The sequence below is a fragment of the Tenrec ecaudatus genome, chromosome 14 (genome assembly GCF_050624435.1).
Source record: "Tenrec ecaudatus isolate mTenEca1 chromosome 14, mTenEca1.hap1, whole genome shotgun sequence".
NCBI classification, from domain to species: domain Eukaryota; kingdom Metazoa; phylum Chordata; class Mammalia; order Afrosoricida; family Tenrecidae; genus Tenrec; species Tenrec ecaudatus.
In genome coordinates this window covers 115,573,923-115,592,770 of record NC_134543.1, presented here as the reverse complement: position 1 = coordinate 115,592,770, position 18,848 = coordinate 115,573,923, and the positions used below count along the sequence as shown (strand labels likewise).

Genomic DNA, 18,848 nt, shown 5'->3' with positions numbered 1-18,848 from the left:
GTGCTTCAGTCTGGAAGCTCTACTGAACACTGTCCACCATGTCCACCATGACCTTGCTGGTATTTGAAATACTAGTAGCAGATATCCAACACCATCAGAACCTGCAAGTCACCACAGTACAGCACGCTGGCTGAGTGTTTGTTTGACCTGAATCATGAGTACTGTCTTTCAGCTTCAGTTCTCTCATCTGTAAAATGAGAGCAGTAATTACACTATCACCTCAAAAAGTTCGATGGAGATTTACAGAGATACTGCATGGGGAGGGCTTCGATCTGAAGCTTGTTACATGTCAAACGTTTGGTTTTTGCCATTACAATCATTATGAATTCGGCACTTCATGGGGTATCTTAGAAGCAACATTTTAATATGCTATAAAACTTATGGAATAGACAAACATGCTAACTTGATAAAGAGTGAGAGGATAAAAGCACACTATCATCAGGAGACAAAAGCACATTAGTGTGTTAGCAGTGATCTTTTATAATGTCTAGAGGCAGATATGATATAGATGATAATCTATGTTATCTTTTAGAGACATAGCAACTATTTATAAGAAGAAACTTAAAGACAGACTCTATATATGCTTTGCTGGAAAATATCCATATTCATGGTCTGTTCTCTTTTCAAAAAGATGCATTATATGTTTTAGATGCACTCAATAGCATTATCAATCACTTCTGCCATATCAATAGCCATATCAATCACATCTTTAGGAAGCATGGTATTCATTATCATTGTTATCTTGTTTTGTGGGTTATTTTCAGTGTTTTTTAGCTAATAGCTGATGGTTTTCTGACACAAGTCATTATTCTGCTCCTGTAACGGATGCCATCATTTGTAGTTACTGAATTAGCACTGTTTTAAGACTGGATAGCTGAATATTGTTTCCATAGAGGATGCATCTGTGATTTTAATTTGCTACTCCTGAAACTCAGCAAATACCTGCAAGGCATTAGAAGATTAAACTTGATTCTGTACAGTGTTATCCCTAACAATGCATTGAATTCCTAACAAATGTAAACCAAGTCAGGTATTTAGAGATCGTGATTAAGAATATAGTTTGAAAATATATGGTAATATATAAATGTTCAGGAAGCCAATTGTGGAAGCTTTAGAAGAATGCTTCTTCATAGATTTTGTTTCTAGAACCAAATATGCTGCCGAAGCCTCTAAATTCCTTGAGTAGGAATTTGATTTTCTGAGCTACATTGTCCCTAGTAGTTGCTAGGTGGAATGCTCAGAATTGAAGAGAATATGAGTAACACAAGAATAATAGATGTTTGTGGTTTCTCGAGGTGGGATCTGGAGAAATAAACGAAATCTTGAATGAATGAGAATCACCAAGTTAAGAAGATAGAAGCAATCCCATACTTAAGCTTGGCTTTAGTGCCTTTATTTTCAAGTTAAGAAAAGATTTGTCCTCAGTTGTTTTATACAATGTATATTACTAAAATCAAGGAGTGGCTTAATAAATAATAGTTTTAGAAAAGTGTTGGAATATATATATTTCAAGCATACGTATATATTTCAAGCTTTAGTACATAGAATTAATTGCTCACAAATGAAAAGGGAAGGATTAATTTTTTGTTGTTGATGTATTTTTGGTGGACAGTCATTTAAGAACAGAGGAAAATCAAATAGACCCATTCAGAGCAACTCTTGTTGACAGGGCTGTGTGGTTGATTACAACCTGTGCATCTACAACAGCTCATTAACCACTAACGAGTGACCTTCATACAACAGTCACATTGTGTATAGCCTTCCCTAAGAGTAAGCATTGATTCAATGGCAGTGGGTTTGGCTTCTTTGCTTTTTGCCTGAAAGGAGAGCCTAGGATGAGGGTGATCCTGAGATTTTATATTACTATATAGTATTGAATATTTTTAAATAAGTAAATATTTAATTAGAGGGAATGTTTTTCCTCTGTTCTATCTCCCAAGCACAGATAATAGCTTTTTATCAGAGTAGGGACCAGGTTTCATGGGGATATGTACGGGTAGAGAGATCTGGTCTACAGTAGCATTACCAGAAGACGGGGACTCTTATTCGATATCCCTGGAGTGGGTAATACCTACAGATCTTGGGTTTATAATCTATTATTTAGTAAAAGGTAGTGGAAACAGTTAACACACTTGGCTCTTGGTAGTGTAGATCCACTCAGAATCACCTCAGAAGAAAAGCCCTAGTTATTTACTTTCGTGAAAACAATGATTGGACATTTTCTGGTGTGCAAATCTACGCTAACACATCAGAGGTCGCCATGAGTCAAAATCAGTGCCATAGCTACAAGTTTTGAATTGGTGAGTAAGAATGTTAAACTCCAAATCCAGGACAAGATACCACCTGCTGAAATAGGAGCCAATATATATTTATGCAGAACTTTTCATGATTCCTTAGTAGCTTGTGCATGGCAGCCCACTATTCTTATGACTTTGAATTAAGCCTGTGATCTCTTTTTCACAATCTACAGAGGAAAGGAGACCTGGCAAAACTAGGATACATGTTGGGTTGCTAACTACCGGTCAGAGGTTCAAACCCACCAGCCTCTCCTCAGTAAAAAGATGCCTGCTTCCCTAAAAACCCAAAGTCTCTGAACTGATTGGACTGGAAGGGGAAAAAACACACCTCCAGGAAAATGATGGAAATTGTTAGCCAGGACTAGCTTGTCATTGTCAACCTTAGATGCTACTTTCACAAATACAATGAAACAAGCAAACTCACTAACATCAAGTTGATTCTGACTCATAGTGACCATACATCGTGTTTCTGCTCCTAGCAGCTCCGGGAGCAGATATCAAAGCTGGAGACCAGCCACTGTTGAGTTTGCACAGTTCCCCTTGTGGATGACAGTTCAATACTTACAAGAAAGTCGTAGCAGGGCTCCAGCACCAGTGAGCATTTACCAAGGAAACTGTCCACAGGGTGGCCTTGATGGCTTGAAAATTCACACATTGAATGGGTCAGTGGGAGTTCCATTGTTTTGTGGTTGATTTCAAATTGTACTCGAACGAGCTCACGATTCGTGATGAGTGCTTGCAGAATACTTTCCAAGAGAGTCTAGGTGAAGCAGTCATCTGACCCGAAACTAAAGCACTGCAAGTTGATGGTGTTCCAAACAGATGGGCAATGTGTGTGGCTAGCAGGCTAACAGTTTAACAGCTAACTGTAGAGGTGTGCACTTTAGAAGCTTGGTGACTGTATTGCTTACAGCTATGTTAATTAAAACTCCAATGCACTGCCCTCTGGTGATTAAGACTCGTGGCCGTCCTATAATTCACAGGTAATCATTGTCTATCAGGAAGGCCCTCAAGGAGATGGACTGACACAGTGGCCACAATGGGCTCAGGCACAGGCACCAGTGTGAGGATGGCCCATGTGTTGCATTCTGTTGTACAGGACTGACTCGATGGCACCTACCAACAACAGGTAATATGATACTATGGTAATTGGATAAAAGACTGAAGTTGTCCAAGATTTCATCTTGCTTGTCTATAGCTATAATCAATGCTGTGAAAGCAGCAGTGAAGGACTGAAATGACACAGTGTGCTGAATAAAGCTGCTGCACAAGACCTCGTGTTGAAGGCCAGCAGGTTATTTTCAGGACTAAAGCTAGTACCTTCACTTGCCTGATAGACATATGAAAATTGGATATTGAATAAGGAAGACTGAAGAACAGTGGATGCATTGAATTATGATGCTGGCAAAGAATGTTGAGCATATCATGGACTGCCAAATGGACAAGCCAATCTCTCCTAGAAGAAGTACGGCCAGAATGCTCCTTAGAGGCAAGGATGATGAGATTTCCTCTCAGGAACTTTGGACATGTTATCAAAAGAGACCCGTCCCTGGAAAAGGCATCGTGCTTGGTAAGGAAGAGGGGCAGCAAAAAGAGGAAGACCCTTGATAAGATGAGTGGATACAGTGACTGCAACAATGGGCTCAAATATAACAAATTTGAGGATGGTGCAGGATCAGGTAGTGTTTTTTTTCTGTTGTGCAGTGTCACCATGAGCTGGAATGGACTCAATGACACCTGGCAACAAGAACGAAACTCCTAATTAAAAGACTCTCTGCTTAGGCCAAGTTGGTGTGCAGGGTATAATGTGTCTGCTCTGTGGGATGACCCAGATGAGGTACAGAGGACTAACTGACCGCCTGTCATCAAGAGTTCATGGTAAGGTTAGTACTTCCCTGAGTACTACGCCAAGCTTCTTTATAGCTTTTTAAGTACCTGTGGCATGATTCAGCCTGGCATTAGCTGTGGCACGATTCAGCCTGGCATTTGCCAAGAGATGTTAGGGATTGGTCAGGCTATATTGGTTTAAGCAAGACAACTCCCATTCACTGATTTTATAAAGAGCAAGAAAAAAGAGGATCTCCAATTAACGTATCACAAAAGGACTCCTTTCGGAAGAACTGATAATTAGAGAAAATCCCTAACACACTGTGAATTTATATCCAGGGTAACTGAAAATGCTCAGAACAAAAAAGATAAAATTCATATTTTAGTACATTTAGAGGAACATTTTCATAACTTTGCTCAATATAACCTTCACAACTCCCTCCAAACAAGATAAAAGAAGATTAATGGTCAAAAGTAGGGTGACCTCCAGATCGGGAGGGTTATCTCTAACGAGAAGAAAAACACGTTGATGACGTTTCTCTAGTATATGCTCAGTAATACTGGTTAGAGGAGGGACGTGGGATTACCTGCTTTTAAGACTCAGCACTTCCCATGTGTGTTTCACCCTAGTCCATGAATGCTTCTAGCCGTGTTTTCCTTAAGATGTCATCACCCAGAATATCCTCAGGCAGGTAATTTTAACCAATTGATCTAAGAAGAGGTGCTTTTAAAAACAAACTAATTCACAAGTAAGCTACTAGTCTGGGCAAAGACTATGATAAACTTTATGGAAGGGAACTTATGTGGAAAACGCCTCTTCTCTGCAGTTAAGAAATTGACAATCAAGTTGGAGGATAGGATCCGCTGAAAATTATGCAATACAAGGATGGAATGTATGTGCTCTGTGTGTACAAACACATGGGAGCCTAGAAATAGGGAGGATGATGACATCATTATTAAAAACAGGGGGAAACAGAAAACACGAAGGATTTTCTGAGCCAGGTGGTAAGATTCCCACTTTACATGCCAGATGACGAGGAGCCATTGATCCATCTAAGCAGAAAGAACTGTGTTTTACAATTATTAATGTTTAACAGCATCTAGAACAAATTTAATGACGCAGGAATTGATGAAGGAATATCAGTTCTCAGGTCATTTTTCAAGTACCCAAATAAAAATAGACTGAGGACTAAACAGAGTTGTTGGCAACGTAAAGCAAAGTAAATTGAAAAATAATGGGCAGGGTGATTAACTTCCACACAATAATTCAGTTTTAAATTTACTTAATAACTTAGTGATAATCAACAATCCCTAATTCACTGTTACTTAAACCTATAATGAACTCCTTACCTGTCAAATCTCCCAAGGACAGAGGACTCTTGTACAAAACAGCTCATTTAAAAGTCAGAGAAAGACAAATATTTTCATTTCCTTACAACCTGAAGTAAACTGTGTCAGGTGGGGCTGCATCGGGTCATGCACCCGTTCTTCACACTTGCCAAGCTGGGTTAAGAGGATGCGGGTAGGGTGGTCTAGGTGGGGCAGCTGACTCACAGGTAAGGAATTAAAGTAGTGGAAGTCGTTCTGGTTTAGGTTTAAAATTTCTGTCCCTTGAGAAGTAAGGCACTTACCTGAGATGAAAGGAAACACTATGATCTATGGACCAGATAGGAAAAAATGAACAAAACATGTGGCTACCAGAGAAAGGCTTTAGGTAAGTGTAAGGTGGGAGAACAGACCCCCAGAGATGAGGAACAACCTTAGTTTCTATGTTTAATGTATGATTTCGAGTCCTGGCTAAGCCCAGAGGTCAAAAACAGAGGTGGGGCAGAGGGCAGGTGGGCAATACGCAAACTCCAACACTTTATAAATAAAAACCAGCATCAGAAATATCAAGAGTATATTACGACTGGAACCCTTGGTGGGGTAATGGTAGAGTTGGGCTTCTCACCTTGAGGTTAGCAGTTCTAAAGCACCAGTCACTCTGTAGGGGAACAATGAGAATCTCTACTTCCCCAAAGATGGCAGTCTCAGAGACACACAGGGGCAATTCTATCGTGTCCTAGGGTCACTGTGAGTCAGACTTGACTCATAGGCAGTAAGTTTGATTTTACTTAACTTGTGTAGGTTCTACAACTGCAATGATGAAACTAATGTAAAATTAAAGCAAATTTTAAAACAAAGGAAGAGTACCGAAATTTGCCCGATAATTGGCTTATTTAAACCCAACCTATTACTGATGACAATAAATGCCCAGTCTTGTAATCTTGAAAAATATTTCTTCTTTTTTAAGAAACAGTATATGTTTGAAAATGAGGCCAACAATATTTTTCTTTTCTATTTTTGAATCTTTTAGTGACCTGGACTTCAAAAGTATCTCTCAATTTTTCGCTTGCTTTGCTTTCTCTAAAGTCTCTCACCACTGCCTTTTTCTTGAAAATGTTCAACAATCTTGGTGATGGTTAGACATTGATCACCAGAATTGCAGGTTTATGGAAATCATCCACAACGTAAGCCTCATTCAGAACCATGTACAAATCCTACCCAGAACACGAAAATCTCCAGAAAAGAAAAAAAAGGAAGATTATCTCCACTCTTAAATTATGTGCCTCTGCCCTTGTCTTCACTTTGTTTTGTGGACTCACCTGAAGATAAAGCCTGTGCTTTAAAAATAGAAAAATATATAGAGAGAGCAGTATTAATCATATAACCCTGACTACAAATTCCCAGGAAAAGGTGAACTTCTGTCATATACAATAAAAGCACTAAAGGTGTCACTCTGTTTAAAAATAGCATTCAAAGTTGGAAGATGTATTCACCTGGCTTTATTCCCATCATTAACTAATGTAGTTTCATCACACTGACATATCAGTAATTGTATACATTGACTTATTTTATATGTGTGGAGGAAGAAGAGCATGTAATCACATTACTAAGAGTTCCCTTAAAGAGAATCTGATGAGAGGTGTATAGTTGGTTCAAAATTTTCCTTCACATCTCAATAATCAACCTCCATCACAGAACATAGTGAAGGCAGAGGAGTGGGGCCTGCTTAAGTCCCATGTACGACTCCTACAAAAGGCCATCCTTTCTTAGGGCTTCCAGGGGTCTAACTGAAAATTTCTCATACACTCACTGCAGTCAATAATGTTCTTGTTCTTTTAATAAAGAAATATTATGTAAACCATTTCCTAAAAAAGATCATATTGAAATCTTAAAAGTGTTTCATTTAAAATTAAGTAGCATATGGATTGATATAATAATTTTTGAAGAGTGAGAATGTTCCATAACAGAATTTTAAGACTATGTTTTTCCTTAAAAAGGAGAATGTTTTACTGTATTTAAAATACCTATCTCAATTTCCTGCAATTTATAGGCAGTCCCAGATTACAAATGAGTTCCATTCTTAAGTATGTCTTTAAGTCAAATTAATACATAAGTTAGAGGAGTTATGTATGGTTAATATCTAATATCCATTAGTCAAATATTTATCCTAGTATATAAGGTAGAAAACATTAAAGCAATACTCTGAGATACACAAAACATTTTAACATAGTTATGTCGTCATAAGAATAATATGATTCGTGATGCAAAGTATCGCCTTTTTGTTATTAAGACCCATTGTAGGTACCTCGAATTTTCAATATTATAGGCTCATGGGGGTGGGTACAGAACTGTGGGTGGGACATAAACCAGATGATAGTTTCTTGGGGACTGTTTATATCTTACATATAAATGTGTTCACATTTCAATACTTACAAAATAATACACACATATATAATACATCTACTTAAATATGGATCCCTGGTGCCGCAGTGGCTAAAATACTTCCTGCGAATCCACCAGTCTTTAAAAGGAGAAAGCTGTGATATGTCCATCTGTAAATATTTACAGCTTTGGAAACCCTATGGGTCTATGTATCTGTCTGTGTATATGTACATTTTTGGTTCCCCAAATTCATACTCCTGAAAATCTAGCTATAATAATAGTTTTCCAACAGTATCACTCGTAATAATGAAACCCAGAGCCTGGAAAAGCACACCAAGCCTGGCCAAGTCGAAGGGTGGCACAAAGGAAATGACCCTCGATGGCAGGGAATGACACAGGGGCTCAAACCCAACAGCCACGGTGAGAGTGGCACAGACGGGGCAGTGTTTCCTTCCGTCGGGCGTCCGGGCCCTATGGGTCAGAAGCAACGCGGTGGCAGCTATAACCACAAGATCAATCCTGAAAATCCATCCATTGGCTGGGGGTGGGTGGGATATTACACAATGGGTTTGAAATATTTACATTACAAATAATAGAATCGAGATTTTATCAGACGTGTTGTTAAATAGAAAAAGAAATGTTACAGGCAATATTGGATAGCTATTAAGAGCACAGAATAGAACTAATTTAGCTGAACCATGTCGCTTCCTAGCTATCTGAAAGAAGAGGTTTTGTTGAAAACTCTTCTACACATCCGTTTCCTTACTTGTATGCAGGCAGCCGTAACGACTTACCTTAGAGGGTCCGTGTGAGAGTAAAGTCAATAAGGCGAAACCTTTAGAACATGACCTGGCGTCACGACATGGATATTGATAGACAATGCTAAAGTGCGCAGATACACACAAAGTAATATGACTTCCCGGATGTGACACAGAGACGCGGGTGAGCTCCTGGAGGAAGGCCCATGAGCATACCCATCCAGCTGAGACAGTAAAGGGATCCCTGGCTTTCTTTGGAGATTTTGCATAGATAATATAAGTCACACATGGTTTCACGATTTAATATCAAATACATTGACATATGAATCAATGTGATCCCATGCAATTGTTAAAATGATGGCATAGATTTAATTCATAGACTTCCAGACACGGAAAGATGTTCATGCATCAGTCATTGAGGGTAAAAACATAGACAGCAAGGTAGTATGCATTGTATTAATAAGACACTCATATATGTAAAATGTTGCAGTTATATTTGCATATAGAATGACAATGTTAATGGGGAATCTAGTTAGGTGATCTCTATAACTATATAAAGGTATATAACATATATATGTACGCATAAAGTCATGCTTGACACATATCCACATACATTCTATAAAACAGGACATTATGTGATTTCAACTTGGATGAATACCATACCACAGTCTTATCCTGATTTGTTTTAAGTGCTGTGAACAATCTTAGTGTCTTAGAAGTGCTTGTCAATCTGCTTTTTTGCATTTGATTCTTAATCTAGGTCATTGCCATTTCTCCATATCCTTCTTGCATTTTTGTTCACCCTGAAGCTAACCGCTTGGAGAATGTTTTCATTGTTTTGGAGGACTGGCGTGGCTGTTGTGTGTAACAAGCCTAGATCATGAATGATAGAATTCACTGATTTTCCACCTACCTGTTGTATGATAACCTTTTCTTTCACATCCAAATCTAGGCTTCCCTTTGTCCTCCTGCTGCTGTCACTGGCACTAATTTTGGCTGCATTTGGGAGCCAAGGTATACGTGTACTTCCTGGTAATATTTTCATGAGAAAATTAAGCAGACAAATAATGCTACACCAGTCAAGAGATCATACATGGAGTTGGATGTTGTTGCTTAGGAATTGAAACATGCACTGTGATATGGTAAACTTTTTAGATTAAAAAGTACAGGGCAATACGAAAATAAGCCAGTAACATGGGTGTGTATTGTGAGTATCGAGACATATGTACTACAGGTTATAGCTGTAATATTACAAGTTATATATGTACTCCGTTGCTATATATCCAAAAGCACAGTTGCTTTGGAAATAGGAGACATGAGATACGTGAGCTGTGTGCAGGCAGGTGTTGTCTTTGCCATGTCCTGCTCTGTGCTAGGGCTTCCTGAACTCTATCATATGCCTATTTTAACCTATGCAGCTGTGGATAGTTATGTGGTTGGATGTTGAATGTTGCCCGAACATAAAGGCATGACTTTATGCTTGGATGGATATGCGTACTTTTATTGTGAGAAATGTTTTCCATGAGAATATATCCTCTTATTGCTTAAAAATGACCTTATTTTGAGAAAAAGAAAGCACCAGTTGAACAAGGTAGTTATGCATCTTGCATGCTATAAGCATTCATTATGTATTCAAAATATATCATTTGAGGGCATGGCCAAAGGCCAAGAGTGGATGAAATGACTGAGAAAGGTTATGGATGACACTTACCCACCAAGCGCCTGGAGTGCAGAGAATTTAGAAGCATCCAAATCATTGCCACTTACTATCCGAGCCTTAAGTGATGAACGAGAAAACAAAACAAAACAAACAGGCTTTTAGCAGAGTACCGCTTTATGTACAGGACGTTGGGACATGGGTCAAACTGCACTAGACACGTACACCTAGTATGACAAAGGCTAAGCAGGGTCAGCTCCAGGTCAAAGCTACTGGGTTTTTGTGGGTGGAGGTTTGGAAATTAGCTGTCAGCTTTGAAGGAAAAGCTCTGGCAGAGTCCAAGACAACATCTTATATTCCAAAATGCGATTTGCCCTTAAAAGTTGAATGTGCCGTGAAGATCCTGAATCAGACAGGATGGTTATGATCAGCCGACCAAAGAACTGATGCTGTGTTTGACTGCAGCAGACCCCTGGGTTGGCGAGTGTAAGCTAAAGAAAGCGAAGCTGGCAACGTATAACCTCTTATAAACGCATCACATCGGGCACACTTAAAAAACAACCAAAGAATGAAAAGCTGGGATAACATGCGCATTTCACAACTAAAACAGAGGAACCAAAAAACAGATCTAAGATATCACAGACAAACATGGACAAGAGACAAGCTCCCTCGGGAGGGAAGAAAAAGTATGATTTAAAACCTTTTCGTCCATAGAACTGCTATCTGAAAGAGAATCAGGAAAAGAAGGGATACACGTTAGATGGAGTTCTTTTCATGGAATCAGTTCAGCACATACATGAACAACGTGGCATTATGCTACAGAGTCTAACATCACAAACGGCTTCCAAGTTGAGTGCCCAGGGATCCAAGATTGTTGGTCTTCATAATCGAAATCGCTGGAATATATGGCCAGAATGCTTGGAAAGTATAGAAAGGTAATTATAAGGTTTAATGAAAGACAAGGTGGGAAATAAAGAAAACAAACGCAGCTGAGGCATCAGGATTCCCGGGCTGCAGCTGGAAATCTGCCGCTTCTGGAGCACAGTGGGCAAGCTACCAAATTCGCCAGCATCCGTGCTCTAGAATCACCTCAGACGATAAGGATACTGGCACTCTGCCGGCTGCCTGGCAACGTTGCTTACAGCATCAATAAAGACGCAACAAAGGGGGATAAGACCTCAATAAAATCACCCATAAAACCACAGTGGTATACATTTTTTGTGGGATTATTTACTTACAACTTACATATAAATTCTTACAAATAAGAAAATCAACGCCCAAGAGGGGTTAAGTGGGTGGAATAGGTTAAGAAAATAAGTAAATGGCAGAAGTGGGACACTAATCTAGGTCTCCTGTCTGTACGCTCACTGCTTTTATCTACTATTTCACGTGACTTGTACAGCGAGGTATAGATGGCCCACAATTTTGAAAGTACTCTAAGAGAAATCACAGGGTCAAAATGTTTCCGTCTCAATAAATAAATAAATTTTGAAATGTTTCAGTCTCAGCCCAAACTGATAAAACTATGGGCCTCTAAGTTTTTGTTTATAAATTCTTTTCTTTTTTAAATCTCAGGTCTAAAACTGCCAGTCATAAGGACACAATTTATTTTTATTTTTCTCAGTAATATTGCTCTTAAACTTATTAATTCAGCCCTAGTTAACAGCATAAAGCTGAGGGGACTTCTTGATGACTTTAAGGTGTAGGATGTTAGAACTGGAACAATCTAGGAGTTGCAATAGCCCAATTCCCTTCATTTTTATAGATGAACTAGCCTCCGAGGGAGAAAATGAATTGCCCCAGGTCGCACAGCATAATGATCAGTCTGCAATATATTACCTAACTCACTAATATGGAAGAAATAACTATCACAAAAATATTTTATGCAGATTTTCTTCTATATCAAGGTTACATCATTTTAGATATAAAACATTTCAGTAGAAAGCAGTAAAATAAAAATCTTACTTCTGACCATAAATATTTAAACTATTGCATAAAAATTGCAAATAAAAATATTATTATAGCTAGAGAATAGTAAACTTATCCAAAACATATGACTTCAAAGATTATTTAACATTTTGAAATGCCTGGTTTAATGTAACATTTCAGTTGGTTAGAAAATAAGTACAGTGTCTGGACATCGACAGATATCAATAGCTTTTTGATACAGTTCAAAATGTCCTAAATAAATGTTTGGAAATTTATTTAAAGTAGGGATAGAGTGATTCTTCCTTAATATTAATGTGTTAAAAATTATTCCTTTTTAAAATTCCACTAAAAGTGAAATATAAGGGGGTCCCATTTTTATTAAAAACAAACCACAAAATCTGCACTGCCACCACTTTTAACTTATTTCTGGAAATTCCAGGAGATATTAAAATATGCAACAGAAACAAACAATATAATATTAGAAAGCAAAATACAGTTATTAGTTTTCAAAGCATAATTTTATACCCCCAAATCAGATGAACAAAATATTTGTATTATATAAACAGATAGTATTTTTATATATGTATGTGTGTACACATATATGTTAGGATCTAATGTACTGATGTAATTTAGGCAAATGACTAAATTTGAAAATGGATAAAATATTTATATAGACACAAAAAATATATGAGTGAGGTCAAAGTGACTATGAGAAGTGCTGAATATTAATAGTCTTATCATTAGTCATGAGGAATTAGCGTTTAAAACTAAAATGACATATAATGACACATATCGTAGAATGGCTAAAATTAAAAAGACAGACATTAGGAAGAGTTAGTAAACATGGAACAACTCAAGTGCACACTGAAGCTGAGAATGTAAAATGCTAATGTCACTTTGGAAAATGGGTTCTTTTTACAAAGGTATATGACCAGTCACTAATAGAAATTATGAAAGCACAAAGTCAAAAATTTACAAATATCCATGGTTTATTGATTAATGAGGGCCAAATACCAGTAATAAGCCACACGGCAATCAATCATTGAATGGAATTTAAAATGTACCGCATCCGTCCAATCAAGAGCAACATAGTACTGACACACTACTCTATGGATCGATCTCAAAAGTATGCTTAGTAAAAAAATACAAAAACATGCATACTGTCTGCTTTTCCTTGAAGTGGAAGTTTAATCAAAACTAATATGTAATAACAAAAAGCAGATCAGGAGTAATCTAAAGTGACAGTTCATGCGAAATGCTTGCAAGGAAACTTGAGAAAGCTTTTGGTGACGATGGAATTGCATATGCTTTGATTGCAAAAGTGGTTAGATGAGTGTATATGAGACAAAATGCATGCATACATAATAAGATGTATTTTATAACATGTAGATTATAATTTGGGTAAAACAACTAATATATATTATACTTCAGCTAAGATGACTTAAAAAACACATCCATGTGATTTACCATGTGAAATGATAAAAAAATTTAAATAACGATAATAAACAAAATCAATCATTCAGAGATAAAACAAATTTAAAAAACCAAAGCAATGCAAAACCATATTATTGAGCTAAGAATCTTCAGCAATTTCCTTAACTTGATAAAATGTATTTATTAAAGACACATAGACCAAAAGGAGGAACAAAAGGAACATCGAGTTGATTCTGATTCATATTGACGCTATAGAATAGAATAGAGCTGCTCTTTTGTGTTTCTAAGCCTGGAAATCTGAACAAGAGCAGACAGCCTCACCTTTCTTCTGTGGACCAGTGGGTTTGAACCATTGTCCTTGTGATGAGTGGGCCAATTTTTAACTGACAGTGTCACTGTGGCTCCACATTAAAATCATAGAGCCCGTCTTAAATAACAAATCGATTAAAAACATCGTTAATATCACCTAAGTACTGTGCTTCTGTGGAAATTGCTGAATGGGAACCTGAATCATTGTGTAAACCTTCACCAAAATAACTATAAAATAAAACTTATAAAGACGAGAATGACTCCACTGATTATAGATGTTACTTGGATTTGTCAATCGAGAAACAATCATGTAGTTGAAGTTGAGTTCTATCAGGGTCAAAATGCTCTTTTGTGTTTAAATGACTGTGTTTGCAGAAGCAGCTCCCCACCCCGATCAGCTGCTCTGGAAGATATGTTGTTTTCTACTGTCCATATCATCATTGCAGATAAACAGAAAATGTTCTTTCACATGCCAAGTTAGGACAGAAGGGATAATTACATTTAATCCTTCAGCACACAGAGATTGTAGTATAAAGTCAGAGAGCAAGGAGACCGAACTGCATCATAAAAGGTGTGACCATATCAGAGTCCTTGAAGCTAGTTGTTCCTCTAAATATGACTGGCTCAAAGAAGTGGGTGAGGTTGGTGAACTCTTGGAAAGCAATTCTTGACTCTTGACTGCAATTTCGGGATCACTCAATCACTACCATAAAGTTGAGTCTCACTCACAGTGACCCTGCAGGACAAAGTAGAACTGCCCCTATGGGTTTCTGAGAAGCTAAATCTTTACTAGAATAGAAAACTTCGTCTCTCTCCTGAGAGGCAGCTAGTGAAGTTGAACTGCTAACCTTGTGGTTAGCCACTCAACCTGTAATCCACTGCACCATCAGGTCTCCTCCCAGTTGCAGGAGAAAGGGCTACAACATCAGGTTTCCATCCTTTCCTCTGTTGGCTTGTGATCACTGAAAATCAAACTCGGTGATCTTCAGTTAATGCGAACTCATAGAGATCCTACAGAACAAGGTAGAACTGTCCCTGTTACGGGAGTAGAAAGCCCATCTTTCTCCTGAGGATGGCTAGTGGTTGCAAACAGCTGACCTTGTGGATCACAAAGCAATGCATAACCACTAGCCAGTTTTCTTCAAGGAAGTCACTAAAGGGGGTGGGGGAGTCTCTTATGAAACTAAGCTTGTGAGGAAGAAAATTCACAAAAACCAACCTTTAGATCAACTACAGGCTCCAGCTTAATGGTCTGGAAAACCCATAATCATGAATTTTCACAAAAAGATGTCATATGGCTGGAACTATAATGCTCAAATAACCTGCAATTATATTTTTCCCAAATAAAGGGAAGCCTTGTTTAATAATGTCAAAACCACCTACCCCAAATACATTGTTTATTGCTATAATATTTTCACCCCAACTCCTTTTAGACACAGCAAGCAATCTCAATTCCAAGGTTGTATACTGAAAACAAATCATCTTACTTTGCAGGCAGATCTTACTCTACCGACCAAACACAACAAGATTTTCCCCTCTCTTCTTGGTACAAAATCTTTAAGAAGTACTCTTTAGTTTTTTTCCTTTTTATATTTGTAAAATACTTTCCTAGGATAAGTGTTATCTAAGAATATCTCTATCTGAAACAGAGGAACCTTCAAGAACATCCAGGAATGATGTTTACAGTAGCTCACTACCCTTGAGTCCATTCAGCTCACAGTGACCCTACAAAACAGGGGAGCATTGCTCTTGTGTGTTTCCAAGACTGTAACTCTTTGCAGGAGTAGAAAGCTTCCCCAGAGAGTGGTTGATAGTCCTGACTTTGCCATTAGCAGCCCAAAATATAACCCACTAAGTCATCAAGGCTAGCTCTCTTTTTTCCTGCTTCCACCTGAGTGGCGTTCTGATGATATAAAGAGTTGACGTAGTCCTATGTGCATATATTATATGTTAAATAATAAGAGAGCAGACGGCCTCTGCTCAAGTACTCCCTCAACACAAGAACACTTTGTTCTGATAACCTGGCATTCTGTGATGCTCACCTTCCCAACACGATCACTGAAGACAAAATGGGTGCATAAGCAAATGTGGCGAAGAATGCTGATGGCGCCTGATTATCAAAAGATATAGTCTGGGGTCTTAAAGGCTTGAAGATAAACAAGTGGCCATCTAGCTGGGAAGCAACAAAGCCCAAATGGAAGAAGCACACCAGCCTGTGTGATCACGAGGTGTTGATGGGATCAAGTATCAGTCCCCAAACAAACAACCATATCATATTGATGGGAACAAGGGGGTGGAGGCGAGAGGAGTCAGAGTAGAGACCCAAAGCCCATCTGTAGACAATTGGACATCCCCTCACAGAAGGGTCACAAGGAAGGGAAGAGCAGCCAGGGTGCAATATAGCACTGAAGAAACATACACGATTCCTCTAGTTCTTTAATGCTTCCTCACACCACTCCCACCACCCCCACCACTCTCAGGACCCAAATTCTACCTTATAAACCCGGCTAAACCAGAAAATGTACATTGGTACAGATAATAGCTCTTGACACAGGGAATCTAGGACAGATAAACCCCTCGGGAACAATAATGGAAGTGGCAATACCATGAGAGTAGGGGGAAGGTGAAGGGAGAATGGGGGGAACCAATCATAATGACCGACATACAATGGCCCCCCTCACTCACCCCCCCCAAGGGAGATGAACAACCGAAATGTGGGTGGAGGGATAGAGAGCCTGGGGTGAGATATGATAATAATAGTTTATAAATTATCAAGGGTTCAGAAGGGAGGGAGGATGAAGGAGGGAGGGGGGAAATGAGGAGTCGATACCAAGGGCTCTAGTAGAAAGACAATGTTTTGAAAAGGATCATGGCAACATATGTACAAATGTGCGTGACACAATGGATGGATGGATTGCTATAAGAGCTGTAAATGCCTCCAATTGAATGATTTAAAAAAAAAGAGTTGTTACAAAATCTCTCTGAACATTATGATAGATTAGGAGAATGGGCATCCTCACTGATAATGCCCACACACACACACACACACACAAATCCGGTAACTCAAAACCCACATTATTTCGTAATGGTTCTACCTTTTACACGGACTGCTGTACACATGGGGTTTGTGAGGTTTGAGTGATTTTAAATGACGATTATGAGGGGCAAAATGATTTGTAGGCATCAGAATACACCACTTATGAAAACCTCACCTCTGTTGGCAAAGAAGACGTTAGTCATTTTTAGCTTGCCATTTGGGGAGGTATTCTTTGTGCAGTTGGAAACCAAAAGTGTAGCCCTAACCAGAAACCATTTTGCATGCAGAGGGTGCAGATAATAGAAAAGGTAGGCAGCATCCCTGTAATGGGAAATAAAACATAACTCCATCCAGCCCTGGGCTAGGAGCCTGGGTGTTTGCACTCCTATGGCAGATTCTGACTCTTACCCCAGGTAACAAAAATTCCTCCCAACTGCGTGTATAAAAGATTAAGATTTCAGTTCTCTTAAGACTTTAATCACCCCCTTAGTGAGAAGCTTCCTTTAAAAAGATGCAGTTTCCCTTTTCTCAGAGTCAAAGAGACCTTACTACCGTCTAATGCATTCCCGTGGCTCCTTAAAAGTACCATTAATATTAACCTTAAGTACTGGGTGGTATGCTGCTTGTTAACAAATTTGAAACTTCCCCTCCCTTCAGTATTTTAGATCACACTCAACCCACTGGCAGGAAGTCAATTGACTAACAAGGGCCCTGGAAGGCAGACTGGAGCTGCTCCCTAAGGTTTCTGAGACGGTACATCTGTGTCTCAAAGGGGATGATACCCCTCCCTCTGGGTGCTGGAATGACCCAGGGGGTGAGTCAAAGGGGATACCTCCCCTCTCTCCTCAATTATGAGCTTAAGGGCCTTTGAGCCATTTTTTATCTGGAAAGGGGATGTTAGATAGCCTCGTTTTTTCTTCTTTGAGTAGCTGGTGGGGTTGAACCTCCCAAACCCTAACCCACAGGGCCACTAATGCTCCTTATCCATCACGCGAATCCACTTTAAGTTCATAATTAAATTCAATGAGTTCGTGTTTAAGAATCGGTACCATTTAAAGAGATGCGGGGCCTGCAGGGAAACCCTCTTTTGGTTACTGCTTTTGCTCTTACACTTACATAGCCCTTCAAAACCCTGGGCAGCTCACTCACCTGCAGCTTTCTTCTACTCACCTAAATCTAGGAATCCTTTCATGCACACTTATTCCACAGTGTTAACAATTAAAAATTCAGAAAAAAGTCTGGGGCATTACTTGTAAAGTGGGAATAAGATAGGAAAACACAAAACTGTCAAAGCTATCAGTCATCATTTTCTTTTTTTATACTAATAAAATAGGTATTCTGATATGCATTTGCTAATTCGGGGGTTTTATTTGACAACACTGGTGTTAGGTGTCACTGAACTTATTCCAACTCAAAGTGACCATCTGTACAACACAGGACCCTGCTCAGTCCTGTGCCCGCCTCACAAGGGTTGCTCTGTTTCAGCCCCATCACTGTGTCAGTCCGGCTCACCGAGCTTCTTCCCCTTTTCGCTGGCTCTCTGCTAAAGCATGATGTCCTTTTCCAGGGACTGTTCCCTCCTAAAAGCATGTTCAAAATCAATGAAAGGAGGTCTCACCATCCTTGCTTCTAGGAAACATTCTGACAGTACTTCTTCCCAGATAGATAGGTTTGCTCTTCTGGAAATTTTGTTATAATCACACTTCATAAATTCCATGTTCTGATCATTCATTTTCTTATAACCACACTTCATAGATTCCACGTTCTGATAATCAATGAGTGTGATAATCAATGGGTGTGATAATCAATGGGTGTGATGATCAATGGGTGTGATGATCAATGGGTATGATGATCAATGGGTGTGATGATCAATGGGTGTGATGATCAATGGG

General features: G+C 38.9%; 1 protein-coding gene across 2 annotated transcripts in view; it reads right to left on the bottom strand.

The window, feature by feature from the left end:
• Positions 1 to 18,848, bottom strand: part of UNC13C (unc-13 homolog C) — a 550,871-nt gene that overhangs the window by 456,500 nt on the left and 75,523 nt on the right. For both annotated transcript variants that reach the window (XM_075530957.1, XM_075530958.1), the window contains exons 2-3: positions 10,948 to 10,970; positions 10,302 to 10,366 (exon numbers count right to left, since the gene is read on the bottom strand). In XM_075530957.1, the coding sequence (XP_075387072.1) occupies positions 10,302 to 10,366; positions 10,948 to 10,970 (88 nt within the window). The remainder of the gene's footprint in view (positions 1 to 10,301; positions 10,367 to 10,947; positions 10,971 to 18,848) is intronic.